An 18921-nucleotide genomic window follows, 5' to 3' on the forward strand; every position below is an offset into this window, starting at 1 on the left:
GAATTTTTTTCTCTGAAGGGAGTAATCTAATTGATGGGGAAGCCAATACAACTCTTAAGCAGTTGGCTCATTCCAAGGATAAAAATCTGTAGAAATATCAAGTACATTTTCAGTCTTTTAGCTACATTGTTACGCTCTCCAGCCAAGGAAGACTTCAGTTAAATCCAGCAGCTTTTCTCTAGGTTTTTTTCTTGAGCACCAAATCCGAAAGCAACCCTTGTCAAGCTGAGCTTAGTGGAAAATTCTTCCTTAACAAGGAAATTTATCCATACACTTAACCTTTTGCAACCATTAGTATAATTGTGACATTTTAACGTATTCCCGTTACTTAACTAATGTAATTGAAAATCACTGGTTTCCTGTTGAAAACAGCACTTGCTGTCAACTACTGTACTTGCATTCTGTTGTGTGCAGTGTTTCAGTTTACACTGCATAACTGTATGCTTTAGTCAGATTACAGTGATGAAGCTAGAATGAAATTAAATGATTGAACACTTTTGTAAAGCATGTCCACTTCTCTGATATATGATGCGGACAGCTTGGAGCTACTCCAGTGGTGCAAAGATGTTGTTTAGGTTTAGGATTAGTCACTAAACCTTGGGTGGTGCAGTGGGAGGCTGGACTTCCTTATGCCCAGCTGCCATAACAGCCTTTTCAGGCCAGACTAGCATCCAGATGGTGCCAGGATTACATAGCACTGCTTTCTTCTGGGGTGGCACCTGGGGCTCTTTGACAGCGTCTCTGTGAGTCACTTTCTGTTTTTAGCCTGAGAAACTGACTGAAAAATCCTGGATGAGGTCAGAACGTTTTTGGGCAGAATGACGACGACATGAAAGAAGCCTTGACTTTTTTCCAAATCAAGTGTAGCAGCACTTCACTGGGCAAAAGAACCTTCAAGACTAAGTAGGGAAGACGTAGTCTATGTTACAGGACTCTGATAAAGCAGATGATCGTCTCCAGCTTCATAGCCTCAGACAGCATTTGCTGAGTTTCCCAGGAACTGCTTCCTAATATTATGCTTCTTCAATGATTTAAAATGGCTGGGATTATGTGAGAGTCAATAGACCATCTTTAGAGGTTGGAGTATTCCATCCTGCGTCACCATGGAGGCAGTTTCATTATAGACTCAATCACCTTTAGTATAGAAAGGATGGTGGAACATACACTTTCTTTGGCTTTAAAGAGTATGCATTAATACATGTTGTTGGGATTCCCTCGGAGACCTACCTACACACACCGCGAAAAACCCACAACACCTTCCTTTATTTATGAAATTATAGCCTGCTTTAGTTTTTGCATATATCTCTAGCAGTAAATAGTCAACTAAGGCCATGGTTCTCAACCAAGGGTACCCCCTGGAAGACCTCTGCATATGCATACATCAACTCCTCTAGATATTTGCCTAGTTTTACAACAGGCTACATAAAAAGCACTAACTAAGTCAGTACAAACTCAAATTTCATACATACAAAGACTTGTTTATACTGCTCTATATACTAGACACTGAAATGTAAGTACAGTATTTATATTCCAATTGATTTATTTTATAATTATACAGTAAAAATGAGAAAGTAAGCAATTTTTCAGTCATAATATGCTGAGACACTTTTTTGTATTTTTGTCTGATTTTGTAAGCAAGTACTTTGTAAGTGAGGTGAAACTTGGGGTATGCAAGACCAATCAGACTCCTGAAAGCGGTACAGTAGTCTGGAAAGGTTGAGAACCACTGAACTAGGGGCTAGCTTGATTGATTGATGGGAGGCCCTATGCCTCAGGGGTACCCATCTAAGGCCTAGTTACCTCTCTGCTTGATCCTTGCTCCAGGGGAGAAGGGTAGTAATTTGCTGTGATCCTCAACCAGAAGCAAACTACAATGCCCACTACTCTGGCTCACTTTTGGCTGGTTCATTGGAGGACAGAGCCAAGAGTTCATCAATTCACCACCTACTCCATGTCCACCTGCTCTGTGTGTCGTGATCAAAGGTCCAGGTAACTTACTTAGAAGTGTAAGGGGGCAGAGAGCCTCCTGTGGATGTATAGTTCAAGCTACAATCTAGCCCAAATGAGGAAAGATTAAAAGGATAGAACATGGAGCATAACTTCTGATTTCTAGTAAGGAAAACCATGTTTTTATAAGTCTTCTTATAAATAATACTTAAGTGATCACTTAAAAATATTCCAGATTGGAAGGGGTGAGGAAAATGTTCTTCTATAACACAGCCAAAAAAGGAGGCATAACCAACAAAGGGCAACATGCAAAACTTTTCCTATAATAGGAATTTAAATTAGGGAAACTGGACATTTAGCTCATCTTTGGTTGGTGGAATCCCATTGTGAGTTAAATATTGTGTTGTGTTATGAGACCTGATTAGTGCCACCCTTCTAACTCTTGTGGACTGTTGTTTAGTGCTGGGGAATATTGATTCTCGGTGCAGGAAACTGTTCTGAAGTGCAAGGCAGGGAAAATAGAGGAACAAATTGAGGAATCCTCACCAGGGACACAAGTAAATGGGGGAATAATTTTGCTTAAACTGTTTATGGAATGCCTGTTTTGTGGTATCTTGCTATTCTACATCATTACTTTATTAATGAATATATTGCTTTACCTAGCTTCCCAAGGATTGTGGGGAGTGGGTTATTGTGCCTAGACACTTGTATTTACTGTAGCTCCCATGTCAACTAATGTTGCACAAAATGAAGGATTGATATGCCTCTATATTTGTTGACCTCTTGTCTCTATGTGCTGGTCTAGTTTGGCTCTACCGAAGGGGCAATGTGATGGTTCAGACTAAACTCTTGTTGGGCGTTCTAGATATAAAAATCTTTTGCAAACCAGAATTGTTTGAACCCCGAATAAATAGAGGAATGCAACAAATACCATTTTAGAATTTTTTTGTAAAGATTTCTTGGGTCAAGGAAGTGCTATGTGACCCCTCTGCATGTTACTGCTTTGTATAATTTAAGTAGGGAAGCCAGGTACCTAAAATATTCCCCTTCCTGCTGTCATTTGGTAGGGCCAGCGTATTCCATTACAGTAGTGTTCCAAATCATTAAAAGCCAGAAGGTAAACGTAAGATTATCTAGATTTTTTTCCCTCCCTCTTTTCCTCCCTCGTCCTCCCCCTCCACTCCTTCCAAATATGTGGCTATGACACAAAGATCATGTATGTACTACTGTGAAAAATAAATTTCCCCCTGTATATAGAATATTTTTCACATCAACACCTAGCCAATAAAATAAAATAAATTGTCTGGTCCAATGATAGTTGAACCAAAGTCACTACTTTTATAGGAGGATACCTCTGGTCAGAAACCTGGGAAGTTGTTATACTTTCATTAACATTTTTCTGTAAATAAAAAATCATGAACAAAAATCGTAGAATCAGCAGCAGCTCTGTTCCCGCCTGTATGTCAGATTACTTCAAGGTCACTCCTTTAGGACTGTCATGCAGAAGAAGAAAGCGTTTTCTGTTGGCATTTTCATTTAGGTTTTCCTCCTTTGCACCTGCCTCTTGCATGTCTCAGTACTTGAGTTGCTCATCTAGCTTTGGGTTGGTTTGTTTGTTTGTCGGTTGGTTTTTTTGGGCGGGGGAGGGGAGGACCTTGAGTTGCTCACGTGTGCTGAAAAACATGCCAGAAATCTAGGTTTTTATGGTCTGCTTTACAGGCAATGATGCACTAAGGAGATCTTTTTCAGTAAGAGTTGTTTTTACCCATATTGATATAAAGATTTTATACTAAACTGTGGTGTACCCTGTGGCTATGTACTATATGTAAATAATCCTGGTAGGCACATACATTCAATGAGACATGGTGTCAAAAAAATTGCACTTCTTTTACTTTGTGTTGTCTCTCTCAAGGTGAGACTCTGGTCTCACTGGGTTTTATTCAGAGAAATGTTTTCATTCTGTTCCTTTATTTAAAAAAAAAAAAAAAAAGCAGGTTTGGATTTTGTGTTTTAATAGGACAGCTGGGAAGTTGTAGAAGGACTGCGAGGAGTCATGAATTATACCCAGGAACCACAGAAACAGGAAGGCTACCTGCTGAAAAAGAGGAAATGGCCTCTGAAAGGCTGGCACAAGGTAGGAAAGAAGTGTGTATCTTAGGGTTAGTTGGTATTTAAACTTAACTCACTTGGTGTGTTGTCCTTTGTTGAAAAGTTAACAGCAGAAGATGCCCTTTTAGTGGAATATATTGTATCATTTCCTGCTCTGCTATAAAAGTTTTCTTTGCACTTCTGATTACAGAGATACTTCTTCTTGGACAGAGGAATTTTGAAGTATGCCAAGTGTCAAGCTGATGTAAGTTGTGTGTCTCCCTCGATTTTGTGGTATTTCATATGAATACCAGGACTTGGGTCATGTTGTGAAAAGGAAAGATAGATTTTGAATTTCTAAACTACAAGATGAATTAAAAATATTGGTCCTGCCAATCAGTGCATCTCTTCTTCTACCCTGCCTCAGGCATTAATGCTAATTTTCTATGTAAAATCTTTCTTTGCAGGTAGAAAGAGAGAAGCTGCATGGCTGCATTGATGTTGGACTTTCAGTGATGTCTGTAAAGAAATCGACAAAATGTATAGATTTGGATACAGAAGAATACATATACCATCTAAAGGTAATTCTTCAAGGCAATCGTATTCTGTATCTTACCAATTAAATTGTAAAAATATTAAAACATTGTGATGTACCTAGTGATCTCTGTGTGTGTGTTGTTGGCCTCTTAATAAAGGGTGCTGGAAATGTTGGTTAACTTGAAGGAAAAACATTTTAAATTCTGCAGCAGTTGTCAAATTTGGCAAAACTTTATAGTTTGCTGAGAAGCAGTTGATCTCCTTTATTTTATTGTAGTTCAGTTTCTGGAATTTGTAATTTCTGTAAAATCTCTCTAACTTTAAATTTTGTCAAACACAAAGTCTCATTATTGGCAGCAATTTTTTATACTTAAATTTAGTTACTCCTTTTTGTGAGATGAATATGTTGGGGGGGGGAAATGGACCAGAGTAATTAGATGCTGCTGTTGTGCCCTGTGGCATCTTTTCCATTATGTGAGCGTACTTGCACTTATCTAATCTATTAATAGGACATAATTAAGAAGGAATGTATTTATTTTATCTGTGGACTATATTCTGTAGTTTTAAAGTTGTAAGTTTATCTTATGGTCTAAATTGACTTAAAATATATAGCTAGAGTTTTTTAAATGTAAAAAAAAAATCAAACCTATATTTAACTAAGATTTAAAGTCCTTTTTTTTTTTTTTTTAAACCTTAAAAGCAAATAAGTTTGGAAGTAAAACTGAAAACATATATACACATACAAACACAACTACGGCATGTGCAAAGATTTAATGCTGCCATGCTTCTGTGAGTCTAAGTTGAGCCTGTCCTCTAGATGACAGGCTTACAAGACTTGTATTTAAGTTCACAATATCAGGCCCTATTTAGTAAGGTACCCCTTTTTAGGATAGCACTTAAGCATGTGCTTAAGTCCTATTGAAGTCAGTGAGACTTAAGCATGTGCGTCAGTGTTGCCCTGAATAGGGATGGACTCAAACATTTGTTTGTGCTTTCCTGAATTGGGGCCTTAGAGAGAGACTTCAGCTAACATAGTTTTCCTCTTAAACTGCTCCATGAATTTTTTTCTATGTTGTATTCAGGCAAGTGATGAGTACTATTTAACAGGCACACTTTATTGACGATTTGTCAAGAATTCAGAACCCTTTGTGGCCACCTTATAAGAAATAAGAAAAAATAAGATCTAGTTTTGTCTAGTAATTTAAGGTTGAACCATGACTCCCTATCATATAACTTAACTATTTTCTGTAGGTGAAATCTCAGGAACTGTTTGACGAATGGGTAGCAAAACTGCGTCACCACAGACTGTATCGTCAAAATGAAATTGCCATGTTTCCACATGATATCAATAATCATTTCTTCCCCGCGTCCTCTACCGCAGACTCTGTACCTGGTGTGTTCGACTCTGTCTCAGGTAGAAAGGTAATGATGAGCTTTCATCAAGGATTAATGTAGCTTGATTTCCTCTACCAAACCAAAAACTTAATTACGGTCTTTCACAAACTGATAAAGATTTGGTGTAAGATGTAAACAGTAAAATGGTCTAAGGCAGGTGGTCTCAACCTTTTTCTTTCTGAGGCTCGCCACCCCCCCCCCCCGCCACCCCCCACCAACACACTATAAAAACTCCACAGCCCACCTGTCCCACAACAACTGGCTTTCTGCATATAAAAGCCAGGGCCGGTTTTAGGGGGTAGCAAGCAAGACAATTGCCTGGGGCCCCCATGCCACAAGGGCCCCTGCGAAGCGAAGTTGCTCAGGCTTTGGCTTCAGCCCCAGATGGCGGGGCTCAGGGCCCCAGGCTTCAGCTCCATGTAGTGGGGCTTTGGCTTTCTGCCGTGGGCCCAAGTGACTGGCCATGCTTGGTGGACCCCCTGGAACCTGCTCAAGGGGCCCCGGACCCTTGGTTGAGAACCACTGAGAATACTGTACAGTTATCCTGTATTTTTAAAATATCATTGTTTAAAGTTGTATTAAAATTTAATTTTGTTTTGCTTCATTTAAACAGTAACAAGGCCAGTATTGGAAAAGTTATAATCTTTTTATGGTTGCATAATAAATATCTTTGGTACACATGAGTTTTGCTCTCAGAATGGGAAAAGTAACTCTAGATTTTTACTTAAATTTAAGCTTTGTCCATTCATGCTAAAGTGGTGAAAATGTGTGGGTTTAACATTAAAACTTAGATACTTTATGAAATTATTTGCTATAAGAATTACAAAACATTAGCAACCCAATATTATGATAAGTAATTAGGCTTCCTTTAAAAATGTGCAGTGATGATAAAACTGTAAATCATAAATTTGCCAATGTGTTTAATTGACATGAAATTTTCTTCTTCAAGATTAGTTGTTCACACAGATTCTAGTCTTACCATGCATGCACCCCATGTGCACGAGTTTGGATTCTTTTGGCCAGCCACAGCTATTGGGGCCATGCCTGCACCGTAGATATCCTTGTGCTAACCACCCCATACGCACACACTCCTGAGGGAATAAAGGGCAGAATGGGTCTTTTGGTTCCTTTTTTACCGCCTGTGGCAGCAAGTCAAAACTCCTGCAGTGTTTGCCTGCTTTTCTGTATACTGTGCTAGCGTTAATTAGCTAGTACTCGCGCTAATTATTTACTAGTTGGTTATTGCCCACTTTTTTTTTTTTTTTTAAACAAATATCAGTCTAGGCTAGATGCACCCATCCTACCAATATAGCAGAAGCTTTAAGACCTGTAAATGCTGGGTACTTCTGGTGCCTAATCTGCCTAGGATAGGGACATGTAGAGCGTTTTGGGGGAGTATGTCACTCTTTCTCTAGCTACACTCGGAAAACTAGAGAAGTCCATCTGAGCTGTTCCACCTTGAGAGCCTGATGCACTCCTCCTGGGACACTGAAGGAAGTTCGGAACTGGACCATAGTCATCTGGGCAGCCCCTTTCTATTAGTGCACCAGTGAGCCAAGATTCTAATCTGCGTTCCCAGACCACCACTTCTTAGAGGCTTTGCCTGCTATTCCAGCGTTAACAACTTCTGATGGGCAGAAAAAGAGCACCACTGCGGGGCCAAGATAGGTGCAGGTCACCTTCACCCTAGCAAGCAGAGACAGAAGAACCATCAGACTTCTGGCTTGGCTTGGTTTAGGCTCAGGCTCAAGTTTAGGCTCAATCTCCCAAAGCCCAAAAGCATAACCAGGCCTCTTGAAGTACCCTAGTACCAATTACCAAGACAGCATCAGCAGTACTCCCAGATTCTATGGACCTCTCTCTCTCTCTCTCTCTCTACCAGTCCTTCGGCATCAATCTCAACACTGGGTATCTTGGTATCCAGAGCCTTGGCACAGTGGGTCTCAGTACCCAGAGTCCTGGTACCTATTGCCTCCATATCAGTCATCTCAAAAGAGTGTTCCCCAGTACTAGCTATCTTGGTACCCAAAGCATATACTGTACCCAAGTGACTTAACCGTGAGCCCAATACCCGAGTCACCCCTCCTTAAAAGATTGAAGGTGGTGATATTCAAGCCACCAGCTTCTGAATTATCAGTTTATCGGGTTAAGAAAGTATTTGCGGTGGGGTGGGCAGCCATACTCTAGAAAGCCTGCATCTTTTACTGTCTCCAGAGCTAGATCCTCCTCCCCAAAGAGGTAATATAGGTCGTTCCAGCCATGCCATCTAGTGCGGTCTCAAATATTGGTAAGGCAAGAGTTGGAAAGTGAGGAAGAGCATTAGCTGCAAGGAGGAAAATCATCTCATCCTCCATGCCATCTTCGCATCCTCCCCAGATGGGGCAGTGAATCCTGCAATGTCTTCCTCAGTGGATGACTTCAGGGTGTTCCAGGAACATGGCAAAGACCCTGGGTATACTACTGGAAGTGGTACAGGAGAAACGATATCAACTCATGGACATCTAACACCTTTCCACACCTGGCAGGCTCACCAGGCCCACAAAGTGAGGGACTACTGGAGCCTGAAACACACCTAAGTGAGCCAATAGATCATTTTCAGATACTGGCTCCTTTCCGGGGAATTTAGATATTTCTGTTCATAGCCAGTACTGGGTTTGCTTGCAGTGGCCACTGTCCAGGAAACATAAAAACAGGGTCCTCCCAAATGAATACCCTGAGAGAAGACCCCAAATAAATTGGACCTCTTTAGGTGTCAGGTATACTCCTCAGTCAGCATGCAGATGCATATAACTAATTATCAGGCCCTCCTCTCCAAGTGTGGGATCTAGCTTGTAGATAAGCTTCCAAAAGCACATCAAGAGACGATGAAGGTCCTTTTGCTGAAGGACCAATTGACAGACTGTGCTGAACACATTTGACGTATGTAATATGGCCACATTGGTGGCAATGAGTAGGTCTTCCTGGCTGTAGTCTGCAGGGATCCCCTGGAAGGCCTAAACAACAGTTGAGGACCTTCCATTGGCAGGTAGTGAACCTCTTAATTCTAGGATGGATGAGGCCCTCCATTCCCTGAGACTTGAGGGCAACTCTGTTCTTGAGACTGGAACACAGCAGCCCAAAGAAGGAAGCAAACATGTCAACAATCGTCCTTCAAGCAGTGCTTCTCTGCCTAGTACTGTTGTCAGCCCCAGAGGACCTCAAAAACACAAGAAAGATGTAGCTGAAGCAGGAGAAGTAGAAGTTCCACTAGAGATGACTCTCTGCCCCTCTCTCTGCTGCTGCACATGCTGTGATGTCCACCAGGCAGCAGGTCTGATGCCAACGTCAAGAGCCCAACAGAATTATCTGGAATCTTTGCCAAAGGGGGGTAAAAAAGGAAATTGCATCTTATTTTTGGAAAGCCTGGACTGAGATCACCTTGGGCTGGTGGCTCCTAGAGATTGCGAAAAAGGGATCTTTCCAGTTCCAAACCCTTCCTACCCCTTACCCCCACCCCCATCAATTTTCAGGGACCTGTCTCGCAAGATACTGTTAAAGCAAGAAGTGGACTGCCTTCTACAACTGGGAGCAGTGAAGGAGGTGTCTTCAGGGACAGGGGGTCTATTTCTTATTATTTTTTCTTCCCAAAGAAGAAAGGGGGTGTCTCAGACCTTTTAATGTCTGAACGAAGTAATTTTGTTTCAAGTTCAGGATGGTGACTTCCCTCATCAGAGTCTCAAGACTGGTTTGCAGCTCTTGACCGACAAGACACCTAATCATCCAGCCCACAGGTAATTGCTCAGAGTCTTGGTAGGAACACAGTAGAGTATCCTGCCCTTTGGTCTTTCCACAACACCAAGGGCATTATCCAAATGCTTGGCAGTTGTGGCTGCTCATCTAAGGAGACAAGGAATCCAGGTTTGCCCACATCTTAACTGTCTGATTCAAGAAAGATCACACCAACAGGTGACCAACTTGAATCCAAGTAACCTTAAAGCTCTTTACCTTATTGGGTCTCAAAGTCAACAGAGTGAAATCCACACTGACTCAGACTCCAAGCGTAGCATTCATAGGAGCAGTGTTAGATTCCAGGTCAATGAGCTTACCTTCCCAGCTTCAAGCGCACACATGAGCATCCATGAGAACTTACCTGGGATTTATGGCCTCATGAACCTAAATGATATAGTTTGCTAGACTTCACCTCCACTCCATACCAGGGTGGCTGAAATCAATGTATCTAAGCTGGCATCACATAGACATAATTGTCATGGTCCCACAAGAAGCCCTCTTCTCATTAAACTGGTGGAAAGACCCTCTTCATGTGTGCAACCCCTTTGCATCTCTACCCACTGAGACTGTGGGGATGGACACCCTGGGGAGCTTATTTAGATCACCAATCCCCGCCTACAATAACCTTGCAACCTCCCCTCCACCCACCCACCCACACACACCTCTTTAGGTCAGGACCCCTACAGTTACAACACTGAAATTTCAGATTTAAATAGCTGAAATCATGAAATTTACTATTTTAAAAATCCTATGACCATGAAATTGACCAAAATGGACTGTGAATTTGGTAGGGCCCTAATTATGACAACAGACAAGGGGAAGCAAGAATGTCTTTGCTCAGTCAGGAGGGCATGCAGCTCTGGAGTTGGTGCATTTTGAATCAAATCGCACCACTGGCTGTGTACCTTCCCAGCCTTCAGAACAGCTTGGCAGATCAACTCAGCAGACAGTTCTCAGACAACTAGTGGTACGGTACGTCTTTCACAAGTAGGGATTCCCAGAAGTAGATGTTTGCCCAGACCATGACGAGTGTCAGGCATTCTGTTTCAGAGCAGGGGCTTCAGCTCAATGGCCCGTGACAGATGCTTTTTTCACCCCTGGACACTGGGACCGATCTATGCATTTCTGCTGATCCCCACGTTACAGAGGATTCTTCGGAACTGAGGCAAAAGGCAGGACTGAGGATTAGGATAGCCCCAGCATGAGCCAGGCAGTTCTGGTATTTGGATCTGATGAGTCTCTCAACATAGCCACCAAGCACATGACTTGCTGTGGCTGACATGGTCTCACCGAACAATAGTCAGATCCGGCATCCAGACCCAACCTCCTTACATCTGGCAGCCTCGAAAGAAGCTGCCCAGCTGGAGTTCAGAACAATCCGATCCACAGCAGAAAAGCCTCCACTGGACTTATTTAAAGCAAAGTGGAGGAGGTATTCCAGTTGGACATTTCAGCACCCGCTTTCTCCCCTGACAACACCCATTTCAGCTATATTGGACTATCTGTTAGCCCCAAAACAAGTTTGACTTTCTATCAGCTCCATGCAGCAGCAAGAGCTGCACTTACACTCCTATTCAGGGTCATATTGTATATTCCCACCCTACAGTGGTAGGGTTCCTTAAGAACTCTCATTCATCTATTTCTCCCAGTTCAGGAGCTCCCTCCCCCTTGGGACCTCAATATACTATTAGCAGGCTCGTTGGATTCTCCCCTCCCCTTCCCCCTTGAGCCAAAGCTATTTCAGAATTCTGGGTGAACCTATTTACTCATCTCCCAGTATTCTTCCCCAGGCCTCGCTCCACCTCCAGGGAAGCAAAACTTCACCCACTTGATGGAGTGAAGGGCACTGTTTCTTTACAATGATGGGACAAAGCCATACAGAAACATACCTAGACTGTTTGTAGCCTTTGTAGAGAGGGTCCTTTCAGGCTAGGTAAGTGGGTCTCCAACTGCATAAGGCCGTGTTATGAGTTAGCCAGGCTAGAGCCAGCCCCCTAAGCACATTAGAGCTCATTTCACTAGAGCTCGTGCAGACTCTGCTGCCTGCTTGAAGAATATCCCTGTTTCTGAAATCTGTAAGGCAGCTACAGGGAACTCGGTCCACATCTTTAAAAGACGCTATTCTTTTGTAGCGGTGTCCAGATGGAATTCCTGCTTTGGTAGGGATATCTTGCACTCGCTCTTTAAGTAGCACTCCTACTACCCACCTCTGAGCAGAGACAACTGCTTCCTATGGACGATCACTCAAAAGAATGGTTACTTACCTTACAGTACCTGTGGGTCTTTGAGATGTGTTGCCTGTATGGATTCCACGAACTGCCCTCCTTCCCCACTGCTACAGAAACCTACTCCTCTGGGATTCTGTATTGGCAAAGAAACTGAAGGATGGTTGGATCCACTCCACCCTTTATGCACACGGGTGGGGAAAATGCAAGGATATCTAAGGCACGGAGGCTCCCCCAACGGACACTGCTGCCTGAAAGAATCTGATCACATGCATAGCAAGAGTGGAACCTGTGTGGATAACGCAACTTGAAGAACCAGAGGTAGGGTAATGTAACTTTATTTTTAATATGAAATACTTTAGTGTACTGCCAATTTATTAACCCAGTTTTGAAGTCAGTGGAGGCATGCCAGTTTACACCAGCTGAAGATTTGGCCCATGGGCAATGTTCTGTGCTACACATTGTAACAGCTTGTAGAATGTTTGCATTCTAAGGGTTAACGTTCTCTTTACGGGTCAGTTTGTCCAGCTAGATGGAGCTATAAAGGCGCTTGCTTCCTTCCCTGCCTCTTTTTTGGCAACTTCTCTTCCCCCCACGCCCCCAATTTGTATATGAATTGTAGAGCAAAAGTAAGTTTCATATTATGAATTTTGGAGAAGTAAATGTGGAATGTGTGTACAAAGTTGTTCTAAATTGTACATCTTTATAAACTCCATCTGTACATTCCAGAAGGTGGGTAACATGTTTAATACATATGGATGGCTACAGCTTTCTGCAGTGATTTTAACGAACTAGAGCAGCTGTATGGCTGAGCAACCATACATTAATTAATGATAAAGTTACTAATTGATATTTACTGTCTTGGTTCTGACTAAACAAGCTGTATTTAATACACTTATTCTAATGTCCGTATATAAAACCAATAGTATCAATAGATATAGTGTATTCAGTTTTCTTCCCACCCCCATAAGTAAAAAGGACTAAAGAAAGGCAACAAGCTTATTAATATAGAGGGATAGCAGAGACTTTCATATGAAGATAGATTTAAGGCTTCTATTGCTTAGTTTAGAGAGGAGCTGAGCAAGAGGAAACATGAAAGAAAAGTATAAAATAGGTGATAGAGATTATCTAGGCCCTTCCAATTAACCTTTCTCATAATACTAGAATAAAGGGGACACACAATGAAATTGCAAAGGAAGCAACATATTTAAAATGGATTTTAAAAGAAATGTTTTATGAAACTTCTAAATTAGCCTGGGGAACTTGCTCCTGCAAGAGTCTACTGAGGGTAAAAAGCTTACTGGGACCCAAAAAAGGCTTAGGCACTTGTATAAATGAGAAGTTCCTCTGTAGTTCTTCTAGATATGATAAGAGTATTATCAACCAACCACCAACTCATTTTAGTGTTAGGAAGAAACTTCCCCCATAAGCGTGTTACTGCATAATTGGCCTTTATGGGGGATTTACATGTTCTGAGGCATGTGATACTGGTTGCCGTTGGAGACCAGTAATAGAATAGCAGACTACATCAGCTATTGGTGGATATAGCCTGGTAATTCTTATCCAGAAGAGGCATATAGTCAAAAGGATACTAAGGACTATCATTCAAGATCCTCATAATTGAGTCAGACCAATGGTCCATCTAGGCCAGTATCCTGTCTTCTGACAGTGGCCAATGCCAGGTGCTTCAAAGGTAATGAACAGAACAGGCAATCATTGAGTAATCCATTTCCTGTTCAGAGGTTAGAGACGCCCAGAGCATGGGGCTGCATCCCTGACCATCTTGGCTAATAGCTATCGATGGACCTGTCCTCCATGAACTTATCGAATTCTTTTTTTGAACCACATTATAGTTTTTGGCCTTCTCAGCATCCCCTGGCAATAAATTCCACAGGTTGACTGTGTGGTGTAAAGAAGTACTACTTTGGTTTTTAAACCTGCTGCTTATCAATTTCATTGGGTGACCCCTGGTTCTTTCCTTATTCACTTTCTCCACGCCAGTCACAATTTTGTAGACCTTTATGACATCCACACTTAGTCATCTCTTTTCCAAGCTGAAAAGTCCAAGTCTTTATAATCTCTCCACATACGGAAGTTGTTCAATACCTTTAATCATAGGAATATGAACATTAGTCAGTTCTTCAGATAACATCTGGTGAAACTTGCCCCTTTCTTTAAAATCTTCCTAACATTTAAACTATTTGTGGTTTGTTCCTTGTTTTGCTGAGTCGGAAATGGGGAGAACATTAAAGGCAGATGATGTGCTATTCAATTTACTACTCTGACATAACTGGTTTCAAGTGTTTAAACCTTTTTAAATCTACTTTTCAGCAAACCCAGTTCTTGTTGGTTTTTCTTCTGTATTTGGCTTTCTGTTGCTAGTAGCTGCTAGTCAGCTCACTCCCTTATTCAGATTTTCACATATCCATAAGGGGTGGTATTAAATAAAAAATGTGCATATCTTTGTTGACTCATATATTTGTGACACCTTTGGTGCATATAATCTTCACCAGCTTCTGAACCTGGTCCTTTGCAGCTGGATGCCATAATGTATCTTCACCACAATAATAGATTGTCTTTGTATTAATCATTCATTTGTGTTTCTTTGGAACAGGCAGGCAGCATGACAAACCAGAACTCATTGCGAATTGGAAGCAGCTTACAGTTTTCCTGTCCAAGTAGTGAGTCCAAGATTCCACCTTGGCTACAGTCTTCTGAGGATATGGAAAAATGCTCAAAAGGTAATGTTATTTGAAGGAACTTCAAACTATTAGGTTATTTCAGATTTCCTGACTGTACCTGGAATTGATGAACTCTGTAAGAGCTGTCCTCGTGTAGTGTTTACGTCTGAAAATGATGATGGTAGCTTTTTTTTAAGTGAATTATGTCCACATTTTATAGGAATAGTCATTTTCGAGTACCTCCATTTCTGGGCAGCCAACATGAGACCTCTTAAAGGGGCCTGACTTTTTCAGAAAGTTTTGGGCATCAATCTTCTGATGATCAGGCTTTGAGGTGTCTCAAATGAGGCACCCAGAAATTGAAGCATCCAAAATTACTAGCCATTTTTGAAAATCTGGGCCTTAGTGGACATCACAAGTGCCAGCCATATTTACAGTCCAAGAGCTTGAGGTTCTTTTGAAGTTATTTCCCTGTAGAACAAAAATACATCAGCAGCAGTTTAAGCTTGCCCCATCAATATGCCTCTATCCTGACCTAGAAGGACCCACATCTAGGGGTGAGAAGATAGTACAGTCTCCAAGCCTGTGGCATCATTGCCCTCTCCACTAAGGGGGCTGACTAATGCCAAACTGTGGTAACAATCTTTGTGCTGCTGACACCAATCTGTTACAGACTAGACTGCAAAGACAAGGTGAATCAAAGTAAGACTTTAACTCTGAGGTGGGCAAACAACGGCCCACAGGCCACATCTGGCCCACAGGACCGTCCTGCCTGGCCCTTGAGCTCCCAGCCGGGGAGGCTAGCCCCCAGCCCCTCCCCTGCTGTCCCCCTTCCCCCGCAGCCTCAGCTCGCCATGCCATCAGCGCTCTGGGCTGCGAGCTCCTGCCAGGCAGTGCGGTGGCGTGGCAGGCTCCAGCCGGGCGGCGCGGCTGCCAGTCCTCATAGAATCATAGAATATCAGGGTTGGAAGGGACCTCAGGAGGTCATTTAGTCCAACCCCCTGCTCAAAGCAGGACCAATCCCCAACTAAATCATCCCAGCCAGGGCTTTGTCAAGCCTGACCTTAAAAACTTCTAAGGAAGGAGATTCCACCACCTCCCTAGGTAACGCATTCCAGTGTTTCACCGCCCTCCTAGTGAAAAAAGTTTTTCCTAATATCCAACCTAAACCTCCCCCACTGCAACTTGAGACCATTACTCCTTGTTCTGTCATCTGATACCACTGAGAACAGTCTCGATCCATCCTCTTTGGAACCCCCTCTCAGGTAGTTGAAAGCAGCTATCAAATCCCCATTCTGAGCGGCATGGTAAGGGGGGGGGGGTTGGATGAGGGGCAGAGGTTCCCGGGGGGCAGTCAGGGGACAGGGAGCAGGGGGTGGTTGGATGGGGTAGAGGTTCTGTGGGGGTGTGGTCAGGGGACAGGGGTGTGGATGGGGTCGAGGCAGTCAGGGGACAGGGAGCAGGAGGGGTTGGATAGGGCTGGGGGGGGGTCCCAGGAGGGGGTAGTCAGGGAGGGTTGGATGGGTTGGGGGTTCTGAGGGGGGCAGATGGGGGTGGGGGCCAGGCTGTTTGGGGAGGCACAGCCTTCCCTACCTGGCCCGCCATACAGTTTTGGAACCCCAATGTGGCCCTGGGGCCAAAAAGTTTGTCCACCCCTACTTTAACTGCATGTAAAAAATTACATCCCATGTCTCCATTTCTTGGGAGAAACTGGAAGTATTTTCTCTTTCAAAACAGATCTCTCGTATTGTCACACACATTTAATGGAAATGAGCCAGCTGTTACAGAGCATGGAAGTTCTCCACAGGACATGTTCAGCACCTGCTATAAATGCCATGCAGGTCAGTTGTGAAAATTATTACATCAGGGAAGTGGGAGGGGTGTCAAGGTGTTGTTTCTTCTTAGCAGTATTATTTTATGACACCTATCATTATTCTTGTTCCCTGTGTTGTTAAAAGGGAGGACCTTTTGAAAGTCCAAAAAAGGAAAAAAGAATTCACAGGAGGTGGCGGCCTAGAGTTATTGGGAAAGATGCTAAAGGAATGTTGCAGGTAACTGGAACAGTCTCTTTCCTGCCCTAACCCAACTTTCTGAAAATACTAACCTGCTTATTGATCCTTTCTTGCTCTCTCGCTTTTAAGGACATTTGAATCCTTCTAAATCAAGTAATATGTAAGATTGGATTTCACAGTGACTGACATCCATAGCAAAAATCCCATTGATTTAAAAGTGGCCAAGATTTCACACACGGTCTCAACTGACCCTCCATTTCTGGGCCCAGAAGCCATTGCAAATCTTACAGTACTGTTTAACTGTCTGTTTACCTAATGGCTTCCAGAAATCATGTTGTTGGGGAGTTTAAACCAGGGTACAACAATATTCTCTCCAGCACTCCCCAGATCAAAAATAATGTTTCCACTAAATTTTTGCCAAATCTCCAAGTTTGAAACCTTTGAGCATGTTCTCTCCTATTCTTTGGTTTGCCAAATGTACTATCCATGCAAAAAACCATTGCTGATCAATAGCAGTTCTTCCTATGCTGTTGTCTAAGGCCTGATTGTACATTGTCTGCAATGTAAATGTAAAACTTTGACTTGTCATATTTTACCAACTGTAAATGTCCTCCATTTAGGTACCTACAGTATTTTCTGCCCCCATGCGACTGCATGCTTCCAATCCTAATTTATCTACAATAGATTTTGGGGAAGAGAAAAATTACTCTGATGGCTCTGAAACATCAGAATTTTCTAAAATGCAAGAAGACTTGTGTCACGTTGCACATAAAGGTGAGTGAGATTCTATGTGTTTCTTGTATGGCTATGTGAAGTGTCAGCTAAAATAATAATGTGATATCTGAGCCTGGCTTATGTTAAAATTTGTAAGTCCTGGATAACATCACCTCCCATCCCCCTGCTTCCCAAGATGTGACAGGCACTGAAATGCGGTGGGCTCAGGTCATCAAAATAGTAGCTTAACTGTTGAATTCTTTTCTTTTCTTCAGAATTTTAGATTTGGAGCCAGAGTACAGTCTGAGCCCTGTCCAAGTCCAGAAAATGTTCTAGTTTCACAGCTAGAGCCCTGTGCAATGCAAAATGTGGATCCACATCTGATCTGCAATTCGTGGCTATAAAGTGAATATCTGCAGATTTTGCACGGCTCTACATGTAATACATAAATTGAAACTCATTTTGTGTGTACTTTTTTTAAAAGTTGATTCTTTTTAAATTGACTTCAGTTTCCTTTAGCTGCTTTTCAGTTCATAGTACACTCCAGTGGTCTCTTTTCAAGGGCAGAACCCATCAAACCCAGAGACCTCAGAGTAATAAGCCAGTCTGAATGGAATTGTTGGAATTTCCACTCCCTGTTGAATGATGGCGGCCTGCCTTTCCACCCAGTTTTATGTGTAATCACTCAAGACTCTGTTATCCTGGGAAGAAGCAGTTGTTCTAAAATCAGTTTCTGTAAATGCAGCAGTATATTGCTCCTGTGTGTGTGAGCGAGAGAGTGCGAACTCTCTCGCTCATGTGTGTGTTTTCTCTCGCTTGCGTGTGCACACACAGTAGGCATTCAGGGTGGTTTCAGTATTTCAGAGCTAACATTTGTTTGTGATGCAAGGGTTGCTATGGTAGTAACCTATTTTTAGTGAATACCGAAGAGTAAAATCTCATGGTAAGCAACCACTAGTTCAAGCTGCCACTGAACAGCCGTCTCTGCAAAAACTCTTTTTTCCATAGCTATGCTTTGCTAACATGAAACAGCCAGCCAGCCTGCCAGCCTTTCTCTCTTTCTCTCTTTTCTCCCCCCACATCCCCACCCCACCATCTACTGTCACACCCTAGCAGTATCTTTTTATTTGGAGGGTGGGGGGAGTAAGGAGAGTCCTAGTAAATAAGGCTGTTATGAACAGGAAATTAAATGACTTTTTTTTTTTTGAAGCATTCCACCATTAATAAGGACATCTCACAGAAAACCCACTTTCCCTGGCTATGCAGCAATGTTATCATAAATATTCCTCATTTGTTTTTCCCCTGTGGTGGAGGTATGTTTTAGATAGATAGTGTACTTACATAAGTGAACTCTCTTACCATTGAGCTTTGCAAAATCACATGTGGTCAAAATTAGATATGTTTTTTTTTTTAAAATGCAGTAGCACCAAATAAGATGTTTTAAGAATCTTCTTCCTTGAGATAATCATGGCAGAAATATTGCTCTCTTAGAAATGAAAATATACATCATGGCTATAGGCTTTATGCTAGAAACCCAAGTGCAATACCTGTTTT

The 18921-nt window shown here is 42.3% G+C and overlaps 1 protein-coding gene across 1 annotated transcript in view; it reads left to right on the plus strand.

Annotated features, from left to right (window-relative positions):
- OSBPL3 (oxysterol binding protein like 3) overlaps window positions 1–18921 on the plus strand; it is a 139922-nt gene that overhangs the window by 63358 nt on the left and 57643 nt on the right. Inside the window, exons 3-10 of the mRNA XM_074945767.1 lie at window positions 3965–4081; window positions 4247–4300; window positions 4503–4616; window positions 5824–5994; window positions 14575–14701; window positions 16379–16482; window positions 16600–16692; window positions 17274–17427. Of these exons, the coding sequence (XP_074801868.1) occupies window positions 3965–4081; window positions 4247–4300; window positions 4503–4616; window positions 5824–5994; window positions 14575–14701; window positions 16379–16482; window positions 16600–16692; window positions 17274–17427 (934 nt within the window). The remainder of the gene's footprint in view (window positions 1–3964; window positions 4082–4246; window positions 4301–4502; window positions 4617–5823; window positions 5995–14574; window positions 14702–16378; window positions 16483–16599; window positions 16693–17273; window positions 17428–18921) is intronic.

The sequence above is a fragment of the Natator depressus genome, chromosome 2 (genome assembly GCF_965152275.1).
Source record: "Natator depressus isolate rNatDep1 chromosome 2, rNatDep2.hap1, whole genome shotgun sequence".
Lineage (NCBI taxonomy): Eukaryota > Metazoa > Chordata > Testudines > Cheloniidae > Natator > Natator depressus.